Here is a 27,473-nt window from a genome sequence, read left to right on the forward strand (position 1 = left end):
GGAAGGGATTTGCCTGTTCATAGTGGCATTGTGGCTCCCTGTGGGTGGCTCAGCATCACAATTGCCATTCATTTTTGCAGGGAGAGGCTGTGCTGCTGTGCAGGGACCCTCGTCCTCCCTCCCATCACAGCTTCCGTGGCTGCATCCACATCCATGTTCCATGGACCCCTCACTGCAGTGGGAAAGGGGCTCTGTGAGCTCTTATTTGCCCCTGTGTGCAGTGTGTTTCTATGTTCAACTAGTTGTAATTTAGATCTTGCATATTATTTTCCCTGTTTATTGTTAAAAGTCATCAGGAAAAAATTGATTGAAAGGTAATTAGCCATCTCTTTGGTGACATTCTTATATCCAACATCTGCAAAACATGATGCAGTGAAAGCTTTGTTAAACATGCCTTTTAAAAAAAATATTTCAAATAAATGCTAGCAGATCAATCAGTTGTGGTTGAAACCTGCTGGACGCATACCATTGTCTGTTTTTAACATCCCACAAACAGACAGACACGTAGAAGGGGAGTGTGCAAAAGATTCATGTGCAGTCATGCAGACAAGGGCAATTAGCCTGGCTTAGCACACGTGAGTAAGGTGGTGTCAACAAACATCCTCCAGATCCACCAGATTCCACTACTGTGGAATGAGTATGTGCTGCTTGTCACTGCTCCTCTCCAACTGCTCTCAAGACTGAGACATCACTATTTGGTATTAAAGGCCTGCAAGGGGAATAAGGCAGTCCTTATGCAAATTGTTTATGGAGTAGATTCTTAGGAATTTAGAATAGGGCCGTTTCCCTAGCAAAAGTTATTAAATTGACAGAGCTGAGAGCACCTTCCACAAGTGTAGCAGGATCCAAAAATTTATATGTCTCCATGGCATAACTCTTCATTCACTGCTTAGGGCGAGCAAAGAAGTTGTAACATGTAGCTTCTATGCAGAAACAATTTATTTACCTCATTAATCAGTGACTTCTTACTGCAGTGCAGAAAGTCACTGGTCTATTAGCTTTTGTTTCAGAAGATGGAAGACCCTCATAGCACACCTGGATGCTTCTAGAGTCTAATGCAAGGTGCAGAGAAAGATGAACCTCGTGGCACAGAGGGGGCTGGGGAAAATTACAGTGCAAGAGAGCAGATAATAGTTAGAAAAATGCAGATTGTAAACAAAGACGTTTCTGTTCTCAGGCTTGCCAAGTGGCTGCTGCTAAGTCATAGTAACCCTGGGTTGTCACCTTTGAATTTTACTTGTCATTCTGGTATGCAACACAGGAATGTGTGTCGTTTCATCATGCTCCTTGCCTGCACAAGTTACCTAATTAATTTACTACAAACTATAAAAGTAGTTCCTTGTACTAATTGACTCGTCTGCTGTACGACCAAAGAGGAAGCTGGGACTTTGAAACAAAATGGTTTTCTTTAGATGAGAAAAGTAAGACAAATTCAGACTGTTTTGTCCTTATCTTATTTCCTAGCAAAGTATGTACAAAGCTTTCCTACTCCTGAAAAAATGAGAAAGTCTTGAAAACACTCCAGCAGATAGCAGTAGATCCCTGACATTTGCTCACTGTTGTTCATATTCAAATGTTGTTCTTTTTCTCTCTCTTTTTATTGACTGCTTTTGTTTGTTTCCTTAAGAATTAAAGACTGCTAAAATATAGTAGTAGAAGCCAAGAGACTGGTTTCTCTTCTTTATAGTAACAAACGTTGTTTTAAGTAAAAGAAATACTATAGCAGGATTCTATTCTGAATCAACAAGCACAATCTTAAGGTGGTGAGAAATTTCAGAGACCAAGTCCAGTGGACTGGCAAGTTTAACTAAAACTCCTGTAACTAAAAGTTTTACATCGAGCTGGGAGATGTGTAGGAAAAAGGTAGGGAAGTGTCTGGGGTCCTGGCAAGTAACCAGCATGCACAAGAACACTAGATGGCTGCACAGTCTCCAAGAAAATGCTGTTGTCTGCAAGTTTGATTTTGCAGCTTGTGCACCTGAAATACAGAGGGTGAGATGTGTTGATCAGTGGAGTGTGTTTGTGTGCCAGCCCCTTTGTGTTAGTAGGCAATCCAGTGCTCTGAGCTGGCAGGCAGAGCTGCAGGATGGGCATTTGCTGACAGCTGGACTTAAATGACAAGAATATCATGCTGTGGTGGGGCAGCCTTCCTCCATATTTGCTGTGTCCCTGTCACCAGGAGCTAAATCACATGTGAAGTAACTCCTGAGACACTTATTTCCAACCTGGCTTTTTGAGAAACCTGATATCCCCATAAGTGCCAGGCAAAGGGTGGAATATGCAGAGAGACAGAAACTTCTGTGGCCATCCAGCTTTAATCAGCCATATTTGTTTGTTTACAAGGACATCTGAATAATACCACCCACCATTCTGTTGGTCAACATACCAAAGATTTCCAGCACACAGCTCTCAGGTTTCTAGCTCCTGCTGCAGCATGCAGCCTGGACCAGCCAGAGCAGGATTAGGGTTGTCAGGGAAAAGGATTGATGGAGCGATGTTACACTTCAGCAGGTAATCAGTTCTCTTTGGGAGCAGGATCCTTCCTTGCTGTGAAAGTGACAAAATAATTACCATGTAAGTCTGACAGTTTCAGTGAGCTCTTAAACTGGTGTTTGAATACACAACTCTTATTCATTCATATATAACATGAAAGATTGCTTGTGTTTTCTCACTGTGATCAGGTCTGGATGTTTCAGTATCTCTGCTTGTAAATGACCATACAACATCTGCTGAAAAATGGCAGTTTTATCCAGCTCATCACCTAGTCCAAATCTTTCAAGCATAATTTCTGTCAGCCTTGTGTTCCCTGGCTTACATTGGGGTAACTGTCACAAAATCCCCTTCTAGTTTCTCTGCCCTTAATTGTTTGGCTCTTTGCAACAGTTTGTGGCTGTGCATCCATGCAGACAGCAAATTCATGTACAATTAAATTCATTCAAAATTAGATTCTGCTCTCCTTGACATGTATGCATATTAGGATCAGAGTTTACAACTTAATTTCAAGGCACCCAGGAAGGTAGGGTGGCACCAAACCCTGAAGGCACCTAACCATGTTGCACAAAGCTCCTGCCTAATAAGTAAACCACCTTTTTGCTTGTGGCTGCAAGAAATTAAAATGTTACAGCTCAGGCAGAGAGGAAGAGCACAGAAATTCTTCTGTGCTTTAGTTTGTTACCTGCCCATCACTCTTGCCAATTTGCCAGTGAAGTCTGGAGATCCTAACATCTCACCAACTGCAGCCTGTGACCCACTGGATGTTGGGAATTCACAAACTAAGGGATCTGGAAAAACTGACCACAGAATGCATATTTCCATGTGCTGCACAGGAACCCACAGAGGTGTGAGCTCAGGGAGTCCTCACCTCAGTTTGAACATGCCAACTCCCTGCTTCTCCCCACATCCAGAATCAGCTCTAACCAGGAATGATTGCATTTTTGAGTGTCACATGAGACAAGGAACTGTAAGTCATACTGAAAAAAAACACCCCTTGTGAAATTTTTGCTGGCAGGCAAAGGAAGAGCATAAACATCTGTGAGCTCAATGTATACCAAACATGCATGTTGAAATCTTACTACAGGTTGAGAGCACAGAGTGGGGAGACACAGATGCACAGGCAAATGCAGCCCTGATGACACAAGAGTGATTGGAGCACTGCAATGTTCACTGAATTGTCCATGGGTAATAAACCAGCTTTGTGGGTTTTGATTGCAGAGATTGAGCTGGATCCAATGACAGCTGGTTTGCATGAAACAATCAGCCTTGCCTTTGCTAACTCCTTCAGGACTGGGCTAGCTACAGTATTTATCACCAGCTAAAGTTTTTTACTCATTTCATGGTCATTACAAATGTCAGGAAATGCTGCACAATTAGCAAACCCATGGTTTAACCTGAACAAACAGGAGGGCCAGATTTGCATTCACATTGCCTTCTCAAAGGTTTCTAGAACCACAGCCATGGTGGTGAGGGATCTGCCAGATGCCATTAAGAATTTTTTTTTTCCCAGGGATAGTCAACACCATTAATAAGCTTAGATTGTCTCTATGGGAATCTACTTGGTACAAGGATTGCCTGCAATTGTATTAACTAATGTGATTTATTTGTGTTTTGCAATATAGAACCCAAAATTAACTTAGTTCACAGCATGCAGACAGTAAACTTACTATCTCACTTAAAATCCCATTCTTTCTGATTCCTCCATGCTTAGTTTTTGCTGATTCATAAGCAACTTCCACTATGCAAGAGTTTGTTGATCTTCAGCAATAGGCAGCAGCACACATAGACACAGAGTCTCCAGCCTGGTAAGTCTAGCATGTGTGAGAGATGTGGGATCAGGCAGCCACAAATGGCTCCCTGCAACCTTGGTGGGGTAGAGAGCCCAGCCCTTAATACATGCTTTTAGCATATCTGCTGAGAAGTGGAACTCCCTTCCCTCACACTCACCACAGCACAAAGGTATTTTGAATCCTACAAAAGGCATGCCAAAAATCAAATTTTTCCATCAACAGAGAAAATGAGGAATGTGTGTATCTGGTCCACTGGGCTCAAAGGGGGAGATGATTAATCACCAGCAAGGGAGGATGACTGTAGATGGCAAGTCAGCATCTCTAGGTATTTTGTTTTTCCTCCCTATATCCCTTTCTCCTTTTAAAATGAATTCTAGGAGATTGTTTACAGTAGAGTCCCCTCTGCATGCTTTGGCATCTTGTCTGAAGTCAGCAAGTCAGATCCTTTCTGCCAGGATTCAGAAAACACTAGAACTAGAAAACAGGACCTACCTTAAACCATGAAGTACAGTGTTTCAGGAGTAGCTGTAGGTGAAGCCTTGGAGAGGGACTGAGATGGTAAGTGAATGGATCTCAGCCTCAGTGAACCCACTGAGTGTTTTGCCCTACCAGAGTATATTCTTTCCTTACCAAATTTCTGTCAACATTCTCAGGATTTCACCAGATATTTTTTGCACCTCTAGAGTCTGCTGTTGATGAAAGCTTCTGCTGTGACCACTCAGGCTATGCAGTCCAAGAACCAATGACTCCACACAAGGGACGAGCAGAAGACAAGCCATGGTAAGTGGTGGCTTAGTGATGCTGTGCTTTTTCAACCCCCAAGTCACAAAAAGTATTACAAACCAAATATGGAAACAACACGAGACAACTGCAAGACCTGAGCTGGTGAGATGCTGCACTTGGATTTAAATCTAAAACTGAAGTTTTTATGCAATTACAGTCATTAAGAGTCACGTAGTAGTCACTGAATAATTGAGTCATTAATGTTTGCACCCAGACAAAATTCTCGCTCAGATCAGCTGCTGCCCTATGGTTTCAGTTAAACACACTGTTTTCCATTTTGTCTTAAACTCTTGACTGGAAGTGAGGTATTTCCTTTAATACTGTTTTATTGAGACCAAGATCTATGTCATTTATAAAGAATTCCAGATTCACAGGGAATGGGAAACACTATAAAAGTATGAAAGAGCAGCCTTTTCCTCTTTCTTTTAGGTAAGAGGCAAAACCCACTAAGCTTCTTCTGGAAGATTTTATGCCATAGTTTTGATCCCGAATGGGCAGAAATGCTAACAAAGCAAATTATTTTCCTCCAAAGGAAAGTTTTTAAGTGGTTTTGTTGAAAAGTGTACATACAGCTGGTTGTCTGGTACAAAGCTGTTCTTTAACCTTAGTGCTGGGAGCATGGGGAGAACACCCACGTACAGATAATTAATACAGACAGTGCAGGAGGGAGTGGTGCTGGGTAAGAGGTGCTCCACTATAGATTAAGGGAGCTCACCCTCTGTGGTGCATCCTATGGTGCTGTGCAGGGCTAGCACTGACCCTTCTTTCTTCCAGAAATAATAAACATTGGCCCTGGGACCTAAGCAGAAATAACCAGGAACCACGAACAATTGGAACACTACTGGGCAAGCCATATGAGTGCAGATTCTCAGTCACTACAGTAGTGCTCATGTGAAAACAGCCTCTCATCAGTAAATCTGGCTTGCAGCAAAAAGACAAAGAAATCTAAGCACTGGGGACTGACATAAGGAGGTGCCAGTAGGAAGGTTCAGGACATGTTGTGCAGACTATTTGTAGAGACATGTTTCTGGTGTTCTGAGTCCATAAATAATGTTTATGAAAAGGTATTAGATACCTTCCCCAAGGGCTGCTAGAAAAAGGAATAAACAGACCAGAAGAAGCTTAGTCACATTCCAGTTTGGGGAGGAGAAAGAGGCTGTGAAGACAACTCTAGCAGACTTATGGTACCTTTATGAAATATTTGCCTTTTTTACCTAGAGGGCAGGGGTGAGGGAAATATGATTCCTTGCTCTGACAATAGTGGAGATCGAATGCTGTATCTGGATGGACTGCACTCTCTTGTCTTGGAGCCACGCCTGCAAAGATGTCCTAAGCCAGACTGACAGCAGCCAGAGGGGTTTCTGGCAGCTGCTCATATCCCAGGGAAATGGCAGCTGTATGAACCAATCTCATCAAACTTCGGAAAAAGCGGGGAATGGGGAAAATACTTGGATTTGCACAAACAAATTTTGCCTTGCTCCATTAGTATTTACAAGGTTGATCCAGGACAAAACATCACCTCTTCAACCCAAACAAAGCAGCACCATGCAGAGAGTGCTGTGAGTCTGCTGACATCCTTGCTGTGATCTCACTGGGGCTTCGAAGCGCACTCACAGTTTAAAGAAATGGATTGTGATGATAAAAGAGAATTATCTTTGCTTTACCCTCATATGCTTAGTAAACTCCCATGAAAACGTAGCAAATTTCCCCTGCTGCTTCCCCAAATGTCTGTGCCTCAGGCCCAAATTCAGTTATTCCTTTAATCCTGTGCAGGAGATCCAAGATCAAAGTTGGTGGGACTTTGTTTCATCGCAGCTATTCCCAGCACCATCCCTGGAATTCAGGCAGCTGCTGGTTTTCATTCCTCAGCCATGGGCTAGCCAGATCTGACACTTAAGTGTTAACCCTTGGTTTTGGCATGAATTATGAATTGGAGTCTTGTCCCCTGAAAATTCTCCTGCTCTGCAGCAGATGACTCACCTTCACTGTGGTACCCCATGGGAATAAATTACTTACTGGTGTTTGCTTCCTGGGTACCAAAATTCCAGTGGTAAAAGAAGGGATCCCTGTGGAATCTAGGATCTTCTGAGATGGAAGGTGATCTCTAACTATCCATTATATTATCCCTGGGAGAGGGGGAAAATAATTGAAAACATGAACCACTTACTGGAAAAAACAAGACCAGCCCTGTATTTAATCCAAACATTTTGTTTCGTTCCACTTGTAATTATTTCCATCCAATGAAAAAATACTTCAGTAAAGAAAATGACAGTTCCCTTCCATGAGCAAACAAAATAAGAAGTCATGTCAGTGACATATTTAAATGCTGTGTTGAAATTGTCTTTACTTGTATTGCAGTAATACTGAACACATCAATTTAGGTTTAATGATCTAATTTCAGTGTTTGTTAGGGTAGTGGTTAGAAAACCAAAGGTTTGTGGGGAAAGAAGCTGAAGTGACACTTCATTTTCCCTGAAACTCATGAGAATGTGAATATGAACACTGATTACACCCACATGATTGACTAGGGAAGAGGTTCCAAAAAAGATGAAGACTAACCTGAAAGCCCAGGGAATTATTGCCATTGCCAGATCTGCTAGTACTTTTTTTTTTTTTTTTTTTTTTTTTTTTTTTTTCTTATAGTGGAAACCCTAGTTTTCACATGGTGGAAAGAGGTAAACAGGAAAAAAAATCCATTCTTGTACAAGACTCACTCTTACACTCAGATGACTGTCTCATAATCAAGGCAATAAATTGCAGGTACCTTGGTTGTAGTTTATTGAGATCCCATGCCAAGTAAAGGCTCTCTGTATGTTTGCTTTAATTATCATGTTTCTAAAGAAGGAAACAGGAAACTATTTATGCAGGTTTACTACACTGCCTGACTACCCTCCCTTCCCTGTGCCTCATGTACCTGAACTTTGTATTCCCCACAGAAAAGTGGAAATAACTTTGGAGACTTCTTAAAAACTGCTTCAAAACACATTGAGAAATTCTGGTGAAACAGTAGGAGAAAAATATTGTCACTTCCATATGCTGGGATATTTCTTCCCAGAGCTCTCAGACATTCAGCATCACAGATGTATTTTCCTGCCTAGAATAGGCCAACAATTCTCTCTTCAATACTGGCTGACTTCAGTGCCCAGGTGAAAAGGGGGCTGTAAGTTATGGACATTGCTATTTGCCTTTAAATGATTTTTCACCCAAGAACATTATGCTGCTTTTTGCACTGTCTTGGTGTAACTCCTGCTTCCTGGCACTATCTCTGCATCTCACCCATCTAACTCAACAGATATATTTTCATACCCTCTAGCAACAGATACTTGTGGAGGAGTTAGTGTTTGCCAAGTGTGGTTTAATACTAATTAATTCATGCTCCTTGCCATTTTTTTCTCCAACTCAAAACTAACAGCACACCAATCATATATTTTTCAGCAGCACATCATCTGACTGAATGGAAATATGCCACTGAGATCCATCTGCATGGCCCTTTGCTGCAGTACCAACAGAATTCAGCTGCCTGCTTCTCAGACAGGTGTGACATTTCAGGAGAGCATGGCTAGTGTGTAAGTGGTGGGAAGTCAGCATCTGTTCTGAGGAAAAGGGGGTTTTGAAAAGGCAGAGGCTGTCCAAGATGTGCCTACTCAACACAGGAAGAGATATTTGGGAAGCACCACTGTAAGAATCAGGAGGCTGGTCTGCTGGATGTGGGATGGACCAAGGACAGGGACGTAAAGCTCTCCCTTGCAGGAGGCCAGCATCTTGATAACAGAGGAAAAAAATACTATACCTTTCTTTTTGTGAGAAAACAGCAGGGTTCCCAGGTCTTCACCAAAATACCAGGATGAAATCACAAATTTTATCTGAGATACTTAAACCTGCTGGTACCAAACCCCATATTACTCATGGAGAGCTCCACCTCCTCCACCCTCTTGGTACTACTGACATTGCAAAATCTTTTGCTAACCACAATTCTTTCCACATAGTATTTTCTATGCGAGAAGAGAAGTCTGATTTACTCTGGGAGGTCAGCACCACCCTTTGCTTTTCTTTTCAGCTACAAGTCTGATGGCTTGCAAGAAACCAGCAGTTAAAATTGATCAATTAACCATAGATATCTATGACAAAGAATATCCTAAAAAAAACCCCAGTCCATTACTAAGTAGAACTGTCTGCCTTGTCTAGCTGTATCTTATATATCACTCTTTCTCTACCCATGGCTTTAAAGATTACCTTTCTTTCTCCAAGAACTTTCTCAAAGTGTTAATGAGCTACACAATCCAAATCTATATTAAATCTCTGAAAATGTTCAGTTGTTCAGGTATAGCTATGGCTTGGGTTATGTTCATATATCAAAATTGCCAGGTCATTAGCTCTCATGTGTTAGGATAGCAGGTGAGTTACAAACTCATGCCTACATGTGCCATGATGCATTTTCTCTAATTGCCTTTTTCTGAATTCTGATTGTGAGTCATTGTGAGTCATTGCAGGCAAGAACTTATATAGCCAGAAAGGTTAAATATAAATATATCAATCTATTGTTCACCAATAAATACTAGTATATGAAGAGAAGGGCCAGGGATGTTCAGAGTTAAGGAATATTTCTATTCCAAGTGGACAAACATGTAATGCTACCTGTAAGTCTTGCTGATAAGAATGTGCAGACACTTGGGTTAGTGCTGGAGCCAGGAATGTTACACCAAATCTGATGTGGAGTGAGGGTGCACTGCTGTGGCTGCTCTGCCCTCAGCACTCAGGAACACCCTGGCCACCCAGCACAGCTCAGCAGCTTCCCAGCATAACCACTGAGTTTTTTTCTGTGCTGTGAATTACATTGTTCCACTTTTTCAAAAAGTGAGAGTTCTCCATTAAGAAAAACCCTTTACAGTATGATGCTGCAGATCTTCTCTGTCTTCACAGGAATATCCACAGCAGCTTTGGGATTTCCACTGACTTTCATCTTTGCTTGGGCCAAGTCACCCACAAATGACAATGATAACAAAGTCTTGCTGTTTCTGAGGTTCCTGTGGCCAGGATGAGTGACTGCTGGCAGCACCCTGTCCCCTGTTCCTGCCATCAGGGATAGGTGAAAGGACACTCATCAGGATATCTGCTTCATCCACAGGAGAAACACGGACATCCCCTGGTACAGCAGTTCCCTGTTGTTTCAGCTGAAGGTCCCAAACCTGCCTTCAGCATGGACAACAGGGAGACAGTGGAAAGGGGCACTCCTGGCTTCCCACAGCCCCTCCTTTTCCCTTCTCATTCCCTTACTGAATCCTCCCCCAGCCTTATCACATTCCCTCCATTCCTCTCATCGCCCTCTGAGCTTGCCTCTGAGACGCTGAGCCTGTGCTGCTGCCGTCCACCAGCTTCCAGATCCCCTTGCTCAGACCTGTGCCATGGGGTTCCTGGCCACTGCAGGGAGAGGGGTGGGGGAGCCCTCACCTCCCACTCACTGTCTTCTGCCACAGCTCTAAAAAAATATATATTCACTCCCTATCCACCTCTGCTCTCGACAGCACCACACAGCCCCCCTTCTTCTTGATGCTATCTATTTACAATAACTCAGTTTCCATAAAATCTCCTCCACTTATTCCTCACTGAAGCATTCTTATCTTATCTTGCAAACCTGACTTGACATCAGGCAGTTTGGTGTTTATATGAAGAAAGGGTTTGGCTTTTAAAACAGTTCAGCAGCCACAATCAGAACTAGGTCTTCAGAATAGATTAGACTGCATTTTTGGGCACTAAAATAAGAAGCCAGCCCTTCCAAGAGGGCTCTTTCTAATGGTGAGCTTTGAAAACATTACTTTAAATATCCCCAAACAGTTAGATGTGGAGCCTTTGCTGAAAAGTCAGCCAAGCTGATCTGAAATCTGCTCTGCAGCCCCTTGCAGCTCTTATGAGCCCTTCCCTGGTTTCCTGCTGCCTCCTCAGCCTGCACAACACAGGTTATCAGGGCAAAGGTAAGGCTGGCCCCTGCGGATTTTGACAGACTGGAACTTGACTGATTCAGTTTGCAAACTTGGGACAATACTTTGTTGTGTCTTTGCATGTTGCTTTATGTTGAAACTATCTTGGGAACAAGCAAATTGTGCTTCCAGACTTTAATTCACCAAGTTTCAAAGTTGGGTCATCTGGAGGTCAGGGTTTTTTTTTAATTTTGTTTTGTTTTGTTTTTCAAGAGCACTACCAAGAACTCTGGGGAAGGTACCCGTGAAAGCTGTCTTTATCCAAAATCACAAAAATACATATGCCCATTATTTTTACTTGGCACGGAAACTTGTGTGTCAGTTCAATTGTATTGGCTTTCAAAAAGAATAGTTGTGCAATGACTGTTCTGGTGTGCAGCAGTCTGGTGACATCTGTCCTGCATCCCATGAGTCGCAGAACACTGCAAAGTTGTGAAATGATCTGTCACAAACCTCCTGTTATTTCAGGATACGGAAATATCTCCCAAGTGCTGTATATAGACAACGGATTCATCATGAGCCAACCTGGAAATTTCAGTCTGAGCAGCAGTCTTAAATTAGTAAGTGCAGGGAAGTCTGCAGTAAAACAGCAGACTGTCTCCAGTCATCCCACACTAAACAAGCATACAAACAAAAGTAGAATTTTACAGATAAAAGCACAAATAGCACTGCTAAGATAGAAATCACAACAGTCCCAACCTCTGAAAGTCCCGGTAGTATTTAATTTTTTACAGTGAGCTTAGATCAGATCTGAACAGAGGGAATATGAATATATTTCTGGCATTTCCCATCTGGACCTAGAAGAGCTCTGCTTCAGGGCTGGTTTGGAAGGGAAGAAATGTCTCCTCATTACAAACTTGCTTTAGTTACTCTGGGAAGCCATGGCCACTTACTGCTCATTGAAACAGTTTAATACAGACTCATAACTTTAATGTTCAGGCAGCTTTACAAAAAGGAAACAGGTTTTTATCACCTTTTCTCAGCCAGGGAGATGAAAAGCAAAGAACACTAAAGCAATGTGCTGAGGAGGGAGAGCACCTCAGTGCTGGTGCCATATCTGAGCTCCTGTGCCCATTCTGTCACATGAAGAGGTGCCAGATGGTGAGGACACAGCAGCAGTCACCTGGAGCTGCACAGTCATACACAGACTGTGATGTAAGATCCACAGTGACATTACCAACCTCAGTTCACAAACAGTGGAGCCACAGATATCCTCTGGGATGTCCAGAGGAAACACACACCCAAAACTGGATATCAGAGTTGTACACAAATAAAAGAGCATCCATTTGGCTTCAGCAAGAGATTTTTTTAAACAACAGGTTTTCAGAAACACATGCTATTTGTAAAGTATATCCTGAGGTCATCCAGAAAAGTCCTTGACTACTGAATCTATCTGCTCATCAAGGACAGTTGTTTTCAGCATTTTTCAGCCTGGGAAGCCCCTCTGTACTTTAGCAGTGGAGGTCAGGTCTCATGCAGTACATTTAAATTTGCTAACAGTCAGCCTGCTTTCCTCAGTTATTCCTCCCCACTACTGGAGCAGCCAGATCCACAGGAGCTGACAACCACTTACAGTATCTTTTTTTAGTGAGATCCCATGTGGCAACTCTTAGTCCTTCTGTTGAATCCTGGGACAAGTGAGCTTCATCATTTCACTGAATGGGGGAAATCCAGGCTCACATGCTGCATGTCAACAATCCTCTGTTCCCACCTCTTTTTAGAAGTTGTACAACAATGTATACCCCCTCCAAGCAGGAAACAGTAAATTCTGTAATCAAACTGTGGAGGTGCAATTATGAGTGCAATTAAGGTGAAATATAGCTCTATTGAAGTTGGTGGGAATTTTATTATTAACTAAAGTTTCACCTCTGTGTTTCAGGTGGATGGTTATCCTGTTCAAGCAAAGAAGCCATTATTTAATCAAAATGACATTTATAATGCAGTATTACTACCATATTAAAACATTCAGGACATGTTTACTTTAATCAGTTCTAATTAAATTGTTACACAGGAAAAAGATCTAGTCTGCTGGTGAGTGCACATATATTCAGGGTGAAAGCAATGCAAATTGTCCAGGATCTCATTAAGTGCTATTTGTACTTCTTAAACTTTGGTGATGTTTTAGCAGGTCACATCTAACTCTTCCATTCTATTCCACTGAAGCAGATTATTCTAAAATGAGAGTGAGCATTTCAAACTAAAGCAAGTGCAGCATTTACAGTAATGCAGATTTGCAACAAGGTAAATGAAGCAGCAGTTGCCAAACCCTTAGCCCTGTTAATTGCAATGGTTAAGCAGCACTTCCACAGCCACTGGGATTCTCCAGGCATTGAAAGCAAAGAGGCTGAAGGATGCTCTGGATACTCTCACACCGCATCTCTGGGGCAGGACACAGTGCTGGCACATGCCTGGCAGACCCTGCCCAGCCTGGCTTCTTCCCAGTAACAGATCAAGCAAGGGTGGGGGAGTATCCATTTTTCTGCATTGGGCAGAGTCATGATGGGGATAGAAAATCAGGTCAAGCTCAGGCCTGGCTGGAGCTTTGCAGGTCTGCTGATACCTCAGAGAGTGAAAAGGGGAGGCCCAGGTCAACAACACCACTCTTGAGTTCCTCATCATCACCTTTTCACACAATTTAATGGTGGAAAATTCCTCGACCCTTCCCTCATATCTTATATCTTTTTTTTGTCACAGTCCCTTGGATTACCATTTAGTTTTACAGGTCTCCTCATGACAAAGCAGAACATGAAAATGTCCTGCCCTTCCAGAGTGACCCTGATCATGACTTGTCCTTTGTCAGGGCCACAGATGCAGCTCCCTGGCACCCCCAGGACACCAAGGTCCTAGCAGAAGAGAAAGGCACCTTCCCCTCAAACCCAGCTCAGCTTGTTTGCTTGCTTGCTTCCTTCCTTGTTGCCACTGGTCCTTAAGCCTCTATTACTTTTTCTGCTACTCTCCAGCATCACTCCTCTCTCATCCTCCACTCACATTTGACTGCCTCACCAGTGTATAGCCCCAAGGTGCTCACCACTGCTCTGCTGCCCATCCATTCCAAACCAGGGACACTGGTGCACACTGTCTCAGACACCTGGCCTAAAACCACAGGTGGACAGGAGTGCAGGTGTTGTGGGATGATGCTGATGGGGACCCCCTCTGTGCCTGCATTGCCACCATCCAGCCTGAAGCATCTCAGGAGGAAAACAGAGGGTTTGGGTCATGCCATAACCCAGAAAGCAGCACAGCACAGTACAATGCAGCTCAGCCTGCCTTTGGAAGGTGTTGATGAGCTATGCCAGCTTGTTCCTTGGCTGAGAAAAATGTGGACACTGAGGTGGTCCACAGGAAAATGAGGGGAACTGTCCTGGCTCTAGAGAGCAATGACTGAGTTTAAGCACTTGTTTTAACACCTTTTCAAGTCAGCTCTTCAGCTCAACTCAGTGAGCACAAAGGTGCTTCCATTGTGCACCAGAGGAAGTAATGTGTCTGGCAAGCCACTGGCCCTGACTTCCCAGGGCAGAGCTCTGGGCAGCTGCTTCCTATGTGGCTCACCATAGCTCCTTTCACAGCAGGGTGGAGTGTGGACCACATACCTGCTCCAGGATTGAAACACACTAGGCATTTGAGCCTTCTCTGCTCTTAACAGGCTGGTGGACACACCAACAAGCAGAACTGGTGCTGAGCTAGGCGGCAACTTTTTCTCCTGCTCTGTGTTTGGGGAATTGCCTGGGGCAGCAGCATCCTTAAGAGAGGCAGAGAAAATGAAGAGGAGGTGGCAGGGTTTGCTCATTTTCAGTATTAAGTGTTAATAAGTGTTAATTAAGTGAAGGAAGAGCAAAGATAGAAATGTATTTAGACTAGGACAAGTGTCTGGAGCAAGACATACGATTTGCAAAAGTTAACTCATTACCTCTAACAAAGTCAGGAGCTGCTCACTACCCCAAGAAGCTATTTTTTACACCACAAGTACACTGCAGTGAAACAACTTCCTCTTACATGACCCCAAACCTTCACCTGGACAAGCTGTACACATGCAGGCCACTGCCAAGTTAGCAAGAGAACCATTTCACAGGAAGCTGGAGTCTTCTGGAAACTTCCATTTACAGGAATACAAATATCATGCAATTCCTCTTTGAACCCACGCCTCTTTTTTTTCCCTTGACCTGTCTCTGGTGAGGGGCTGCTGGCTGAGACAGCACAGGCTGAGCCATGCCCACTGACAGCCTGCCTGGCACGGGGCTCAGGAAGGCAACAGCCCCCTATACCCCCAGGCTGGCCCTGACACCCTCATGCTGAAGGTGCTGTGAGTCCTCACTTAAATGACATTAATACTGCACTGCTGGCATGGCCGATTGGGCAGAGGTAGCTAAAACCTGGAAAAGAAAATAAAACCCTGTACAGTCACCCGCTGAGCACAGGTCCAAGCCAGCCCTGGTGATGCAGCACAGAACATATCCTCCCTGCCCTTTCTCAGCTGCTGGGGGGTACCCTTGTAACACAACATTAAATCCACCCCTTTTCCCACACTGTCACACAGATACCCAATGTCCCTCTGCATGCCAAAACCTTGCTTGTACTAGAGTGAAAGAAAAGATATTTAAGTCAAGGAGGTGATTGCATTGCACAGGGTCCTTTTGTGCCATGCTGCAGGTGTACAAAACAAACCAGGAGGTAATCAAACAATCTGTCCAGATCCAGGCTTTAACCAAGGGGTCAGGGAAGGGGATGGAAAACAAGGTCTAATATGTATGCATGATGAAAGATTGACAGTTATTTCATTGTGTGCTTCGGTGTGAAAACCACAGTGACAATGATATTGGAATGTGTTTCTCGTCACCACAAATACTTCACACCAGGTGGAGAGACTTTTTACATGCATGAGAAATCCTGTGCTTTGGGGGCTGCACAACCTAAAGAAGATGGAACTACTTGTAAAAATCCTGTTCTCCCAGACAAGTTGTGGCAGAAGGAGATGAAGTTATTTGCATGTGGTACATGCCTAAAGCCAAACAGCAGAGGAACACCTCTCCCAGCTGGGAGAGCTCACCTATGCAGAGCTGCACCTGCTCAGGGATCTGTCCTGCTAGGGCATATTTTGGCTCCTGGGGAGTTTCTTGAAACAAGGCTCACATTTGACAGGCATCCTCCTTTGCAGCTGCAGAGCATCTCAGTGGATGGACACTGTAGCAGTCATTTCATGGAACATCTGGGATTGCACAATAGTTCTGGGGCATGAGGAAGCAACACAATGGCCCAAACAGCACAACAGTTTTGGGAGTCACCACTAAATGTATCTCTCTTGCTTTCCAGGCACCTAACTTAGGAATTTTAGTACAAACAGTCCTCACCCAACCCCCTCAGCCACCCTCCTTGGTGCAAGCAGCTCCCTGTGAGCTTCTGCCTGACTTCTCTGCATTACAGAAATACCCTCTGCTCTGAAGATGCTTCCCACAAGCTCCAGGTTAACAGAGATGACAAGAAATGTAGGATGCAGCTGTACTCCCAGGGGATCCAGAGACACAACAGCTTTCCACACTTGTGGGCTTCTTTGGGTGGAGAGTTTTCTCAAGACTGAGGAAATTAATGCATCCATCAAACACTAAGCTGATGCTGACTAAGAGGTTTTTTCTCTTCCTGTCACATCCTCTGCAGCTCAAGAGGGAATTTCCTGCCCAGTTAAGATTTGAAGAACACATCCCACACTCTCAGTACATGGGTGAATGGGAAGGAGACCCAGCACAAGGGCTGGCAGCTGTAGAGAAAGGGCAGATGTAGTGTGGCTGTAGTGTGGGCCAAAAGCCACAGTGGCCCCAGTCCCCAGGCCCAAGTCCCTTTCCCTGCCTGGCTGGTTCCTTCCCATCCTTGTGCTCTGCCCCAGGACAGCAATGTATAGCTCAGCCCCAGCACCCCACGCTCCCCTCACTAACAAGCAGGACTTTAGGAAAAAGAAGTCAATCTTCCTCAAGATTCCCAGTTAAAGGTTGAGATCTGACAATACTCTCACTGCCAGACAAGAGATGGAGCTGAAAGATGGAAGCATCTTTCCTTCCTTGTTGCATTGCAGCAGCAATTGGGTTCAATATGCACAGGGAACATGATTTTTCCCATGTCAAGGGTGTTCACTAGGTTTAGACAAAAGCACATTAATAATCAGTGTCCCTTTTCTGCACTTTTTTTAAGCTTGGACATGAAAACCAATAATCACTTTTGTTTCTTGCCTGTGAGCTGTTTTGGATGAGGGAACTGCTGGTGTCTGCCCTCTTGAAGATTTCACTTTTGTTCATAATATGAGCAAAAAATTGTAAAATCTCCCTTTGGGTTGACACATTTACACTGGTATAAAAGTCCTAAGCATGCTAATGTTTTTTTCTGATTCAGTGCTAAGCTATTCAAGTGTAAAACATCTTGATGCTAATATAGCAAATAAATCCAAGTCGAAAAAATACATAAAACACAGTTATTCTACTAAAACTTTTCAAGAGTAGACAAAAGTAATCACATGCAACAACTAGCAACAGCTTTATGGAGCCCTCTAGACTCTGAACACCATCATATATTGTGTCAACACAGGGCATTTCCAATTTAATTATCAGTTTCATACACACAAACACACCCTCTTGTGAGAGTACCTAGAGCATTGAAATCTTGTGCTCATTGCCAGCCATTTTCATTACATGTTTGCCCTAGCCCGTGGCTAGTGTACTTGTCTTGTACACATTCCAGGGGATATTTTATTCTTGTTCAAAAGCTTACTGTCAGTGGGTTATTTTATTTATTATATTTGGTAACAGAGTCATTTCTGTTGGCCTCAAGCATTTGTTGAACACAAGGGGGTAAACCAAGCTTAGAAAGCCAGCTTGAGACTCCTTAGGAACTTTGATTTATCATACACTTTGCTTACTACAAATTAGATACTTTTCAGAACACTTTGAGCTAAAAGCCATTTACAAACATCAGCAATATAGCTTTTTTCCTTCTCCAGACTAGCTATTAAAAAAAAGAGTCTCCAGGTACTAGAGGAGTGTGCTCAGCAGTGTGCAAAACAATGGAGCTCAAAGGCAGAAAGAAAGGAGAATGCAATGGTGTACAGGCAGAGCTGAAGATGAGAGGCTAATTCTGTCCCCAGAATTCCTTTTGCTGTGCTATTGCATGCATGCTAAGGTATCTGTAACTACTCTACTGCTGCTCTAATAATTTAAGTATGCCCACTGCAGCTGGGAGCTGAGAGGGGAGCCCAGGCACGGCAGCATGTCACACACCAAGCACGCAGCACTGTCTCAGTGCAGGAAACAGGGACCTCCTTCCCCAAGGGAACCTACAGCTTTCCTTCTCACCAGCCCAAAGAGCATGGAAAGCTCGGCTCTGCCCACACAACAAACCACACTCTTTGGTTCCTCAGAAAAAGAGGAATAGGTGCTGGGTGCACCATGGGTGCCTGGAGTGTTTCAAGGAAATCAGATGCAGCCCACAAAAACTCTATTTCACTGCAGTGGGAAGCAAGGGGAGAAGCAGTAAAATCCTCCCAGGTTGAGGAGAAAAGATGCCTTTAGGTGGGAGCACTTAATGATTAAGTACAAGAGCAATGTGGTGGGAAAAGGGGCCAGTTAGACACCCTACCTTTAAATTGTGGCTGGTGCCAAACAGCAAACTCCAATGACTGATAAAGCAAAAAGTGGATTCACCTCAGTTGATACTTGGCCTGAAGTGTGCTGCAGAGGCACAGGAGGGCTGGCACCTGCAGAGGATTGGGGCAACTGGGCCGACCTCCCCTGACAGCTCCCCTCTCACTCACTTTCTCATGGTATTTGTAGCACCACTCTGTGACCTGCTTGGGGCCACTATCCTATGGACAGCTGAAGTCCACGGAATTAGGCCGGTTTAACCAGTGGAGCAGCACATTTTCACCTGAGAGTGCTCATATCAGCAGAAGTCTGGATGGGGGAGCAATGCAGACACTGGTGCTCTCTTAGCAAGCAGAGACCCTATATAGGTTATGGGGCTGCTTGTTGTAGGGAACTTGTACTCCTTAAACCTAGCCAAAGAGTAATTTCCCACATTTCCCAAGAAAACACTCCAGTGGGCTCAACCATGCCCAGGGCATCCCAGAACAATTCATGCCTGGCTTGCATGTTTGGAGTGCACTCCAGTAGGGTGACACTGCAAATCTGCCCATGGCAGCTTGCACCCAGGACAGTGCTGACACTTCCTTCTTACCCCTCTTACCCATAGCCTGCAGCACCAGTGACAGCCAAGGCAGTTTTGCATTATGAACACATAACATGCAATTTAAATAGAGAACAATAAAAAACCTGAAAAGAAAAAAAAAAAAGCAAAACCCAACAAACCCACTCTACTATTTTACTCTCTCTCTTCCCCACCCTGAACATTCCAGCCTTCCCTGCCACTAGAGAGGGGAGTTGTTTATTGATATTATGCAAGCACTGAAATATTTTTCTTTTTTCTTCTCTCCTATCCTTTCGCCCTCCCCTCTCCCCCTCTTTTCTCCGGGAGTTGCAAAGGTAGTCCAAACCCCTGCAGTCATCCCGGCTTATCAGCCACAGGAGATACATTCCTCTGGGCTGCTCCCTTTATAAGTCGCTGCTGGCCGTGCGCCCGCCCGCCGCCCCGCAGCCCGCGCCGCCGCTCCGCGCTGCCGCCATGCCCTAAGCGGGCCCGCCGCCGCTCGGGAGGCTCGGCAGCGATGGCACCCCCGGACCCGCGCCCCGCCCGCCCCTGAGGGCGGCTGCTGCCGGCGGCATGTTCAGCTGGCACCGGAGCTTCACCCTGGGAGCGCCCTGGAGGAGAGGTGAGTCGGCCGCCCCTCCCGGGACAGCCGGCGGCTGCCAGCGCCTCCCCAGACCCGCACCCCCGCCACCCCCTTCCTTCCCCTCGATACTTAGGACAAGCGCATCCCGGCCCGCCCTGCTGCCGGGCCCCGCCGGCCGGGCACCGCGCCGCTGCCGCCCGGCCCCATGCTGCGCTCGCTGCTCTCCGGCTGCCTCTGTCCCCTCGCAGGTAAGGCTGCACAGCCCTGCCCGCCCCGCCGGGACAAAGATCGCCCTAAGGAACCGGTCCCATTTCCTCTTTGCGGGCTTACTGCGCCATGGTAAGCGTGGCAGAGCTTGGGAGAAGGGAGCATGGGAGGCTGGAGCGCTGTGCTCCGAGCGGTGCGTGCTGCCGAGGGACCGGCACCGCTCCCTGCCCCGCTCTCGGGTCCCGCTCCCTGCCCCGCTCTCGGGTCCCGCTCCCGGCACCGCTCAGCTCCCGGCACCGCTCTCGGCACCATGCGGGTCCGGTACCACCGAGAGGCAGGTCGGGGCTGCCTCCGCCCGCCACGGCACGGGCAGTGGATATCACCCCGCTTTCTAGGCTAGTGCATCCCCGGGCTCCAAGTGTTTTACTTGCTCCTGTGGAGATGAGGTGACCCTGGCAGCAAAGGCAGCTATAGTCCTGCAGCTGATCACCTGTAACTTTTTAAGCCTCCGTTGTGCAAACAAATTATACGGTCTCAGTATGCCTTTTTCAGGGGCCACTGTATTTTCTTTATGCCTTAGCCAGAGTTGCAGGCTTTGAGATTACAAGCCCCATGTGGCAGAATTCTCTTAGCATCCCTGTTTACCCCTCAGCTTGGTTTGTGGCAGCTGTAAACGAGATCGGCAGTTTCTGTCTCACTGGCATCACTGCACTGGGCTGGTTGCTTGGCATGGAGGTGGCTACAGGCAAGATTTGTCAGAGGGTAAATGTAGTGTGCAGTGCTACAGCAGGACGGTAAAAATGTTGCAAACCCATGTGTTTGGGGTGGTTATAACTCCTGGGGTCCTGACTTTCCATCCTTATGCCAAACTCCTGCCTCCTTGGAGTGCTGCAGCAATTGTTCCCATGGAGTCATCAGAACTGCCAGATTCTTGGGCATCCGCTCAGGTACTCTCTGCTTGGATTGTGCTTCCCAGATGTCCTGGTCTGGGGCAGCTACTTAGAGCTCAGTGTAAGCTGGAGCCTGGTGAGGTGCCCCAGCGTGGAACTGTTGTTGCCATCAAGGCTGCTGAAGCACGTTGTTCTGCCTGGGTTCAGTCTGGAAACTGCTACCCAAGGGCTGTAGAGCAATACTGCTGTGAGGATGTGCCAGCATCCCCCTAAGATGTGCAGGGTGTTTGAGGAGGGTTTTACCATATGGTGGAAACTGCTCCCTTTTGCCCTGGATGTAATTCGACCATGAACTTGTTTCCTCCAATACATGTGGAGCAAACGTGATGGCAGGGTTAGGAGGTGAAAGGAAGCTTGCTCTTCCACATGGAAGTGTCCCTCACCACCCAGACACAGCAGTATTGTTTATGGGGTAGGTGAAAGCTTTGGTGGGGGAACAGAGATATCCTACAGAGAGAGTACTGAGGGATCAAAAAGAGGTTCAGCTAGAATTTATGCAAATAAGGAACAACAGCAGCATTCTCTGATCACCTCAGCTAGAAAAAGGCACCAAATATTATGCTTGTCCTGATCTGGATGCCATCTCTATTCAGAAATAGCATTCTTGGCTCTTGCTCTCACTGCAACAGATTTCAGACATGCCAGAGTATGGTTACACCTGTCCAGTGCTACCTTGTTTGAATAGAAGCAGCTCCCCAGGGTTTTACCAAGGGTCACCAGTGGCTACTCATGAAGAATGGGTTCACAGAAACCTTTCTAATACAATTCTCGAGTTCCTTTGGCTTTAGTTGAAGCATTGGTGTCTAAATGGCCTTGGTCTTTGGGGCTATTGAACAGTTGTTTATCCAAGCTTATTATAGGCAATAAAACCTGAATTACTACATACCTGTCATCCCTGGGGGGCACGTTCCATCCTTGCAAAGGGCCTCCTGGCTCCTAGTTAATTTCTGGCTGAATAATCCTATGTGATATGAGGCAGCCTGAAGATCAGATGTACAAGGAAAAGATCTAAATTAGACCGTTTTTGCCAATGTGTGATATATTTGTTTCTATTTTCATTTTCTGATCTGACATATCACTGAGTTGTGTGCTAAATAATGTTTTGCTGTAATAGATGGCTGCTCATGAAAGCACTGTTTCCTTTATTTAAGGTTTTGAACCTTTCTCTTGGAGGAACACACGTGAATTTCCAAGGAGATGGATTTGCGGGTCTTTAGCAGCAGTTGTCATCTCCCTGACAAAAATCTCACAAATAAGCCCCATAGGTGATTGTAGGGGCTGAACCTCTTCCCCCTCCTCGCCCCCAGGACTATATTGCAGAGTAGGGAGAACCTGTGCACTGATGCGAAATTACCCCTGAACCTCACTGGTTCATAGATACAAAGAAATAAGTTGCAGCGTAAATGCAGAAATGAGTGGGAGCGGCGCTTTAGCTGGGGCTATGGCACAGGTTCAGGTGTTGTTCCCAAAACTGGTGACCGCCAGCTACACAAGTGACTGATAAACCAGGGGGTGTGAGGGGACCTGCTGTGCCCCGGGACTTTCTGCCAGAGGTCACTAATCTATCAGACCTGTCGTTTGGTTTCAAAAACTTCACAGGTCACTTGCAGTGAATTAGGAGCAAGCTGTAAAAGTGTCAAGTGGCCTCTCCACTTGGAAATCCATTTCCTCTTTAGTTCACCCAACTATATCAATCGGTAAACAACCAATCAATCTCCCTCTCATTCCTCCTCAAATGCCTGAAAAGAGCTATAATTATCTCCTCTTTTGTAAAACATAGATACTAAAGCAATGATTGTCTCTTCAGTCAGAGTCCTTGAACCCTGTTATCTTTCTCTCGGCATCTACTTTATATGGATCTGTCATTACCAGCCGCAGCTGTGGGGGCCTGTGACATTTCTGGTCACGTTATATTACCAAACTACAATCCTAAGGAACTTCACACACTTAACTAACATTGAGACTAGAGACCACCTTGGAGCCAAAGGATATAAGTACTTTGTGCTTTTTGTTCAAGGACCATCTGAAGTCTCGCCTTTGTCATAGCTATTCCTTTGCACTCAATATTTTGAGCAAATTAAATTGTATATGTATGTTCATGAAATCCACGTGAATTTCACTTCTCCAGCTGGATAAGTTAAACTTTAGAGAATTTGGTCTATCATGCAAATATTGTTACTACATGGGAGCATATTCCCTTGAAAATGTGAATTTTTCAGTCACAATTCCAGTTAAAAAAAAAAAAAAACAAAAACAAAAACCAAAATAACAAGCAAACCAAACGAAACAACAAAAACCCGACCTTTCCTCTGACAGTGATTTCCAAGCCTTCACAAGTTTCTGCTGCTGTTGTAACTGATGCACTGAAGACAACAGACTCTGCGATAAGCTTTCTGTATTAAATTTTCAGCTCGTAATTATTCTAATTATTTAGGAGAAGCCTTGTTCAAACTGGGTAGCCCAAGATCCGGCAGCACACTTAGCATGCTGTTTGAAAAGCGCTGGGGCAAGCAGATAGTTTGCAGACTTTTTGTGAAAAGTAGCACCTCTGCCATTGCCAGGACTGGAGATAGATTTTTCTCACGGAGGATCAGTTGGTAGTGGTTACTCATTTTTTGGGGTGGGGACTTTTTTTGTTTTGTTGGGTTGGTTTGGGGTTTTGGAAGCGTAATTCAAGTCTTGTGAGCACTGAGGTCCTGCCTGAGCCCCCAGGGCTAGCGACAGCTCTTTCCAGCCGGGGAGGTGACACGGGGAGGTGACACGGCTCTCGCTGAGCCTGCCTGGGGGCTGCTGAGGAGGTGCCAGCACAGCCCCAGCGCCCAGCCCCACCCTTCTGCACACGTGGGGGAAAAGTCATCAGCAAAAAATGCCTATTGTTTCAGAAGGGAAGTGACCCCTTCTCCCTTAAATGCTGGGAAATTGAGATCCCATCATTGGTGAGAAAAAACCCCACCTCTTCGAAATGAAAGGGAAATACCACCTGAGCCGTCCTGCCAGCAGTGCTAGAGAACGTGGCACAGTGACAAACTGAGGGAGACTTTTTGTAAGGGAAGGAAGGAAAATGAGGGAGTGCAAGGACTGAATGGGAGAGGCAGTCTTTGATTTCTAGGTCATGAGTTTGACTCCAGTGCACTAGTCACTGCCGTCTAATGATTCTTCAAAAGGTGACAATCATCTCTTAGTCTGTTACTTGGAGGCCACAGCCCCATCACAGGACCAAACCTGCATGGCAGGGTTTAATCCTTGGCACAGCTGGAGCCAGAGAGGAGTTACTAGGCAGGTTGTGTCCCCTGTAGGATGCTGAAAAACCTTTTCTGGCACTTTACATGTGCACCTTACTCCTGTACTCAGGGCTAAGCAGACTGGGAGGAGTGCTGTGGTTTGACATTGGTCTTCCTTTGCAGGGCAGCTGTGCAAAGTCCCTGCTACTCCAGCAGCCCAAGTCATTGGTGATGCCCTTTATTTGGGTGGCACAGTAAAGCTGGAAAGTACTGGCCTTATGAACTGCAGTGTGTAGGATGTTCCATATCTTGTGGCATGTGTGGCACACAGTAGCGGAATAGGGAGAGAAATAGATTCTCTGAGTATCTCTGGGCTGTTCATCCTGCACAAGCCTGCCAGCACCACCCACTGCGGATGGGTTTGCTGTGCACATGGACCTTGCTGCAGTTCCAGAGACAAGCAGAAGGCTGCCATGGCTCTAGCTCTGCTACCCTTCATAAGACAGTGGCAGATGGAGACAAGCAAAGCTTTGGCTCCAGTTGTGCCATGTTTAACAGAGATTCTCCCCATGACAAGTAGCCTAAAAATCAGGACGAAGATTTTAAAACAGGTGGGCAGAGACTGGAAGGGAAGAGAGCAGCAAAGGGCAGAGCTGGTATGGAATGACTCTCTGCCATGACTGCCAGTAGCAGCACCCATTCCAGTGCCAGCCTGGCCTCTTCCTGTCCACCAGTACTTCCATTAGTTGTATACATCAGAAAACCATGTGCTACTTAATCATGGGATACTTAAGTCAGTGCATCAGAGTCCACTGACCCTCTCAGGGATGTAGCAGAGCTTAACAGGTCTTGAACTGAAAGAATTGCCAGTGAAACACAGCTTTTAGCCACAGGCATAGATGAAAAAATGAAAAAAACCCCAGACTTGGGTTTCAGTACCTTGGAGCATGGGGATTTGGATACAGACTTTGGCTTGGTTTACTAGAAAGGGGGAGCTTTTGCAGGAACTGGTCTTAAGCAAGATTGGAAATGTGTAGGAGTTTTTCCTAGGCAGTTGTTTGAATTCATCTTGTGCATGAACTTACTTGGGATAAAGAAATTGCTTGGAAGTAATTTTATGTTTAGGTATCTGCCCTCCTTCTCCTGTAGTAACACACCAGGCTGAGTCATGGCAACTGTAGTTATTGTGCAACTGGAAAAATAACTTGGAAATAACGGGAAAAAACCTATCTAGAAAGGGAAGCCTTGGGACAGGAGCTGATGAGAGGGTATTTACATTTGAAAGATTTAAGTTACTCTAGTTTCTCATTAGGCTATGCTAGCTGCAACATAGAAATACCCTAGAAAGCAATTCAAACATAATGCAGAGCAAAGTTCTAGAGATTTAGGTGGAACACATCTGTCCCTTTCACTCCCTTACAATTACCCCCAGGTATTAGCTAGTTTACTGTCACCACCTTGTAAGTTGGGAAGCAGTCTGATTCTCCAGCTTTGCAGGCCCAGGAAACTTAGATTCCCAAGGCTACACATGATCACTTACCATCAGTTACAGGTATATATTTCAATCCAGGGAACCCTGTATATATCTAGGGTGATTACAGAGCCATATAACTCTTTGAAAGGGCTACTAGCACAAGCTACCCTGAGACAATGTTTGGCACACGTACTGAAGATGCTTCAGGAACCTGTACTGATTCTGAAGCATGCACATAGAACTCCACTCCTTCCCAGTGTACCAGCCAGCTGCCCAAAAGCTACAGCATTTGCTATCTTACTCCCATCCCAGAGGGGTGTTGAAAACCCATCCAGGGGAAAAGAAACAAAAACAACAACAAAAATCTTGGCTGAATTCCCAGGAACAGCAGTGTCAAACCTGGCTGGCCTCCAGTACAAGTAAATGCATCTTACCATTGTTAATGCCACCGTTCAGCTCTCTGAAGTTCTTCACACCTCCTTTCAGAAGGCCCTGTGCAGGATTGTTTGCAGCTATACCCCTGCAGCACACTCCCTCCAGTGCCAGGCAGGAATTATCTCCCTTCTTTACTTTGCCTTCAGTATTGCTGAACAAAGCACTCACAGGCCAAGCCTTCAGCCAAAATTAGCTGGCACAGTTCTGTTAAGGGCCTTGGAAATTAGTCAATTTATAGCAGTTGAGGGTCTGGATCATTTTTTTTCTTCAGTTGTACAGATGAGCTTTAATTGCACCATTCTGGTATTGGTTAGCAATATGCTTGAAAGAACTGAGTGTTTTTGTATGCCTCTTTTGAGATGTGTAGCAGGAACAATGTTGGTTGGAAGCCCCATGGTTTAGAGTCTATAATCCATTAACAGTGAGGAAGATGAGAGACTGTTCTGTCAGTGAGGTGCAGCAAGAATAACTTGACTTTCAGATTACTGCCTTAATCGTTGGAGACCTTTCTGCAACAACACAGATGATCTCACTGACCATGGAAAAGTATTATTGAATGATTGAGGACGAGGTTCTCAAGTGTTGCAAAATCCTGTTGTCCTTTGAAACTGTTCTGATCTTGTGGTAGGGGGATGATAACATTTTGCCTCATCACAGGGCGTGTGAAGAATAAATCGGAAATGCTCAAACACTGTGGTTTGCAGGACCTGACAGTGCTGAGAGCAATGGTTTGCAGTCTAGAACAGATAAACAATTTTTGTGAAACATGTTGCTAGTGACCACGGTACAGGGAGAGCAAAGAACTGTTATTGGCATCAAGGTGGTCACATCCCACAGAGGGTCAAAGATTTAAAGATTTCTTCTTGTTTTCTATTTTTTCTACTCCAGCCAAACCTTCTTATTCACATTGCAGCTTTTGTAGTCCTGGAAGATATGCAGTAAAGCATCTGACATCTCCTTCTGTAAGCAGCAAGACCTCATTTTAATATGCTGCTTCCTGATTTTAGACAAAGCAATATTTGTGTAGGCCAGGGTGAAACCAGTTAAGCAAGAAAAAACAGGGGCAGATTGAAAGAAGAGAGAGAATCTCCAGTCAAAGGAAAACATGGCATGATTAATAAGTGAGAGCAATCAGTCTGTGGGAAAGAGCTACTATTGCACACAGCAATTCCTGGTAAGAGTGACAGCTGTATGGTTTGTTCTTAAAAGTTGTAGGAATGCAGCTGCACTCCTGGCTCTCAGTGGTTTTGTTGGCCAGCTGGGGTAGTGATGCCATCAGAAGAGCCTATAAGCCTTGTATTTTTCATGCAGATGCAACGTTTTGTCTCTGGCTGCCAAGAGGTGTTTGCAGCTGAGCAGGTAGATCCTCTTGATTCCAAAT

The 27,473-nt window shown here is 45.1% G+C and overlaps 2 protein-coding genes across 7 annotated transcripts in view; one reads left to right on the plus strand and one right to left on the minus strand.

Annotated features, from left to right (window-relative positions):
* Nucleotides 1-1,576: 1,576 nt before the first annotated feature.
* ZP4 (zona pellucida glycoprotein 4) overlaps nt 1,577-27,473 on the minus strand; it is a 55,899-nt gene continuing 30,002 nt past the window's right edge. Inside the window, exons 14-15 of the transcript XR_013775162.1 lie at nt 21,849-21,942; nt 1,577-7,192 (exon numbers count right to left, since the gene is read on the minus strand). The gene's annotated coding sequence lies outside the window, so the exon portion shown is untranslated. The remainder of the gene's footprint in view (nt 7,193-21,848; nt 21,943-27,473) is intronic.
* The window catches only part of LOC306805239 (uncharacterized protein), a 29,574-nt gene continuing 21,677 nt past the window's right edge, over nt 19,577-27,473 (plus strand). For 2 of the 6 annotated variants that reach the window (XM_079312825.1, XM_079312826.1), the window contains exon 1: nt 19,631-19,844. In XM_079312825.1, coding sequence (XP_079168951.1) covers nt 19,796-19,844 — 49 coding nt within the window. In that variant the 5' untranslated portion in view covers nt 19,631-19,795. Of the gene's footprint in view, nt 20,054-27,473 lie in introns of all 6 variants that reach the window. The other 4 variants (XM_079312830.1, XM_079312828.1, XM_079312827.1 and 1 more) reach the window with 4 other exon arrangements.

Source organism: Erithacus rubecula, assembly GCF_903797595.1.
Source record: "Erithacus rubecula genome assembly, chromosome: 9".
Lineage (NCBI taxonomy): Eukaryota > Metazoa > Chordata > Aves > Passeriformes > Muscicapidae > Erithacus > Erithacus rubecula.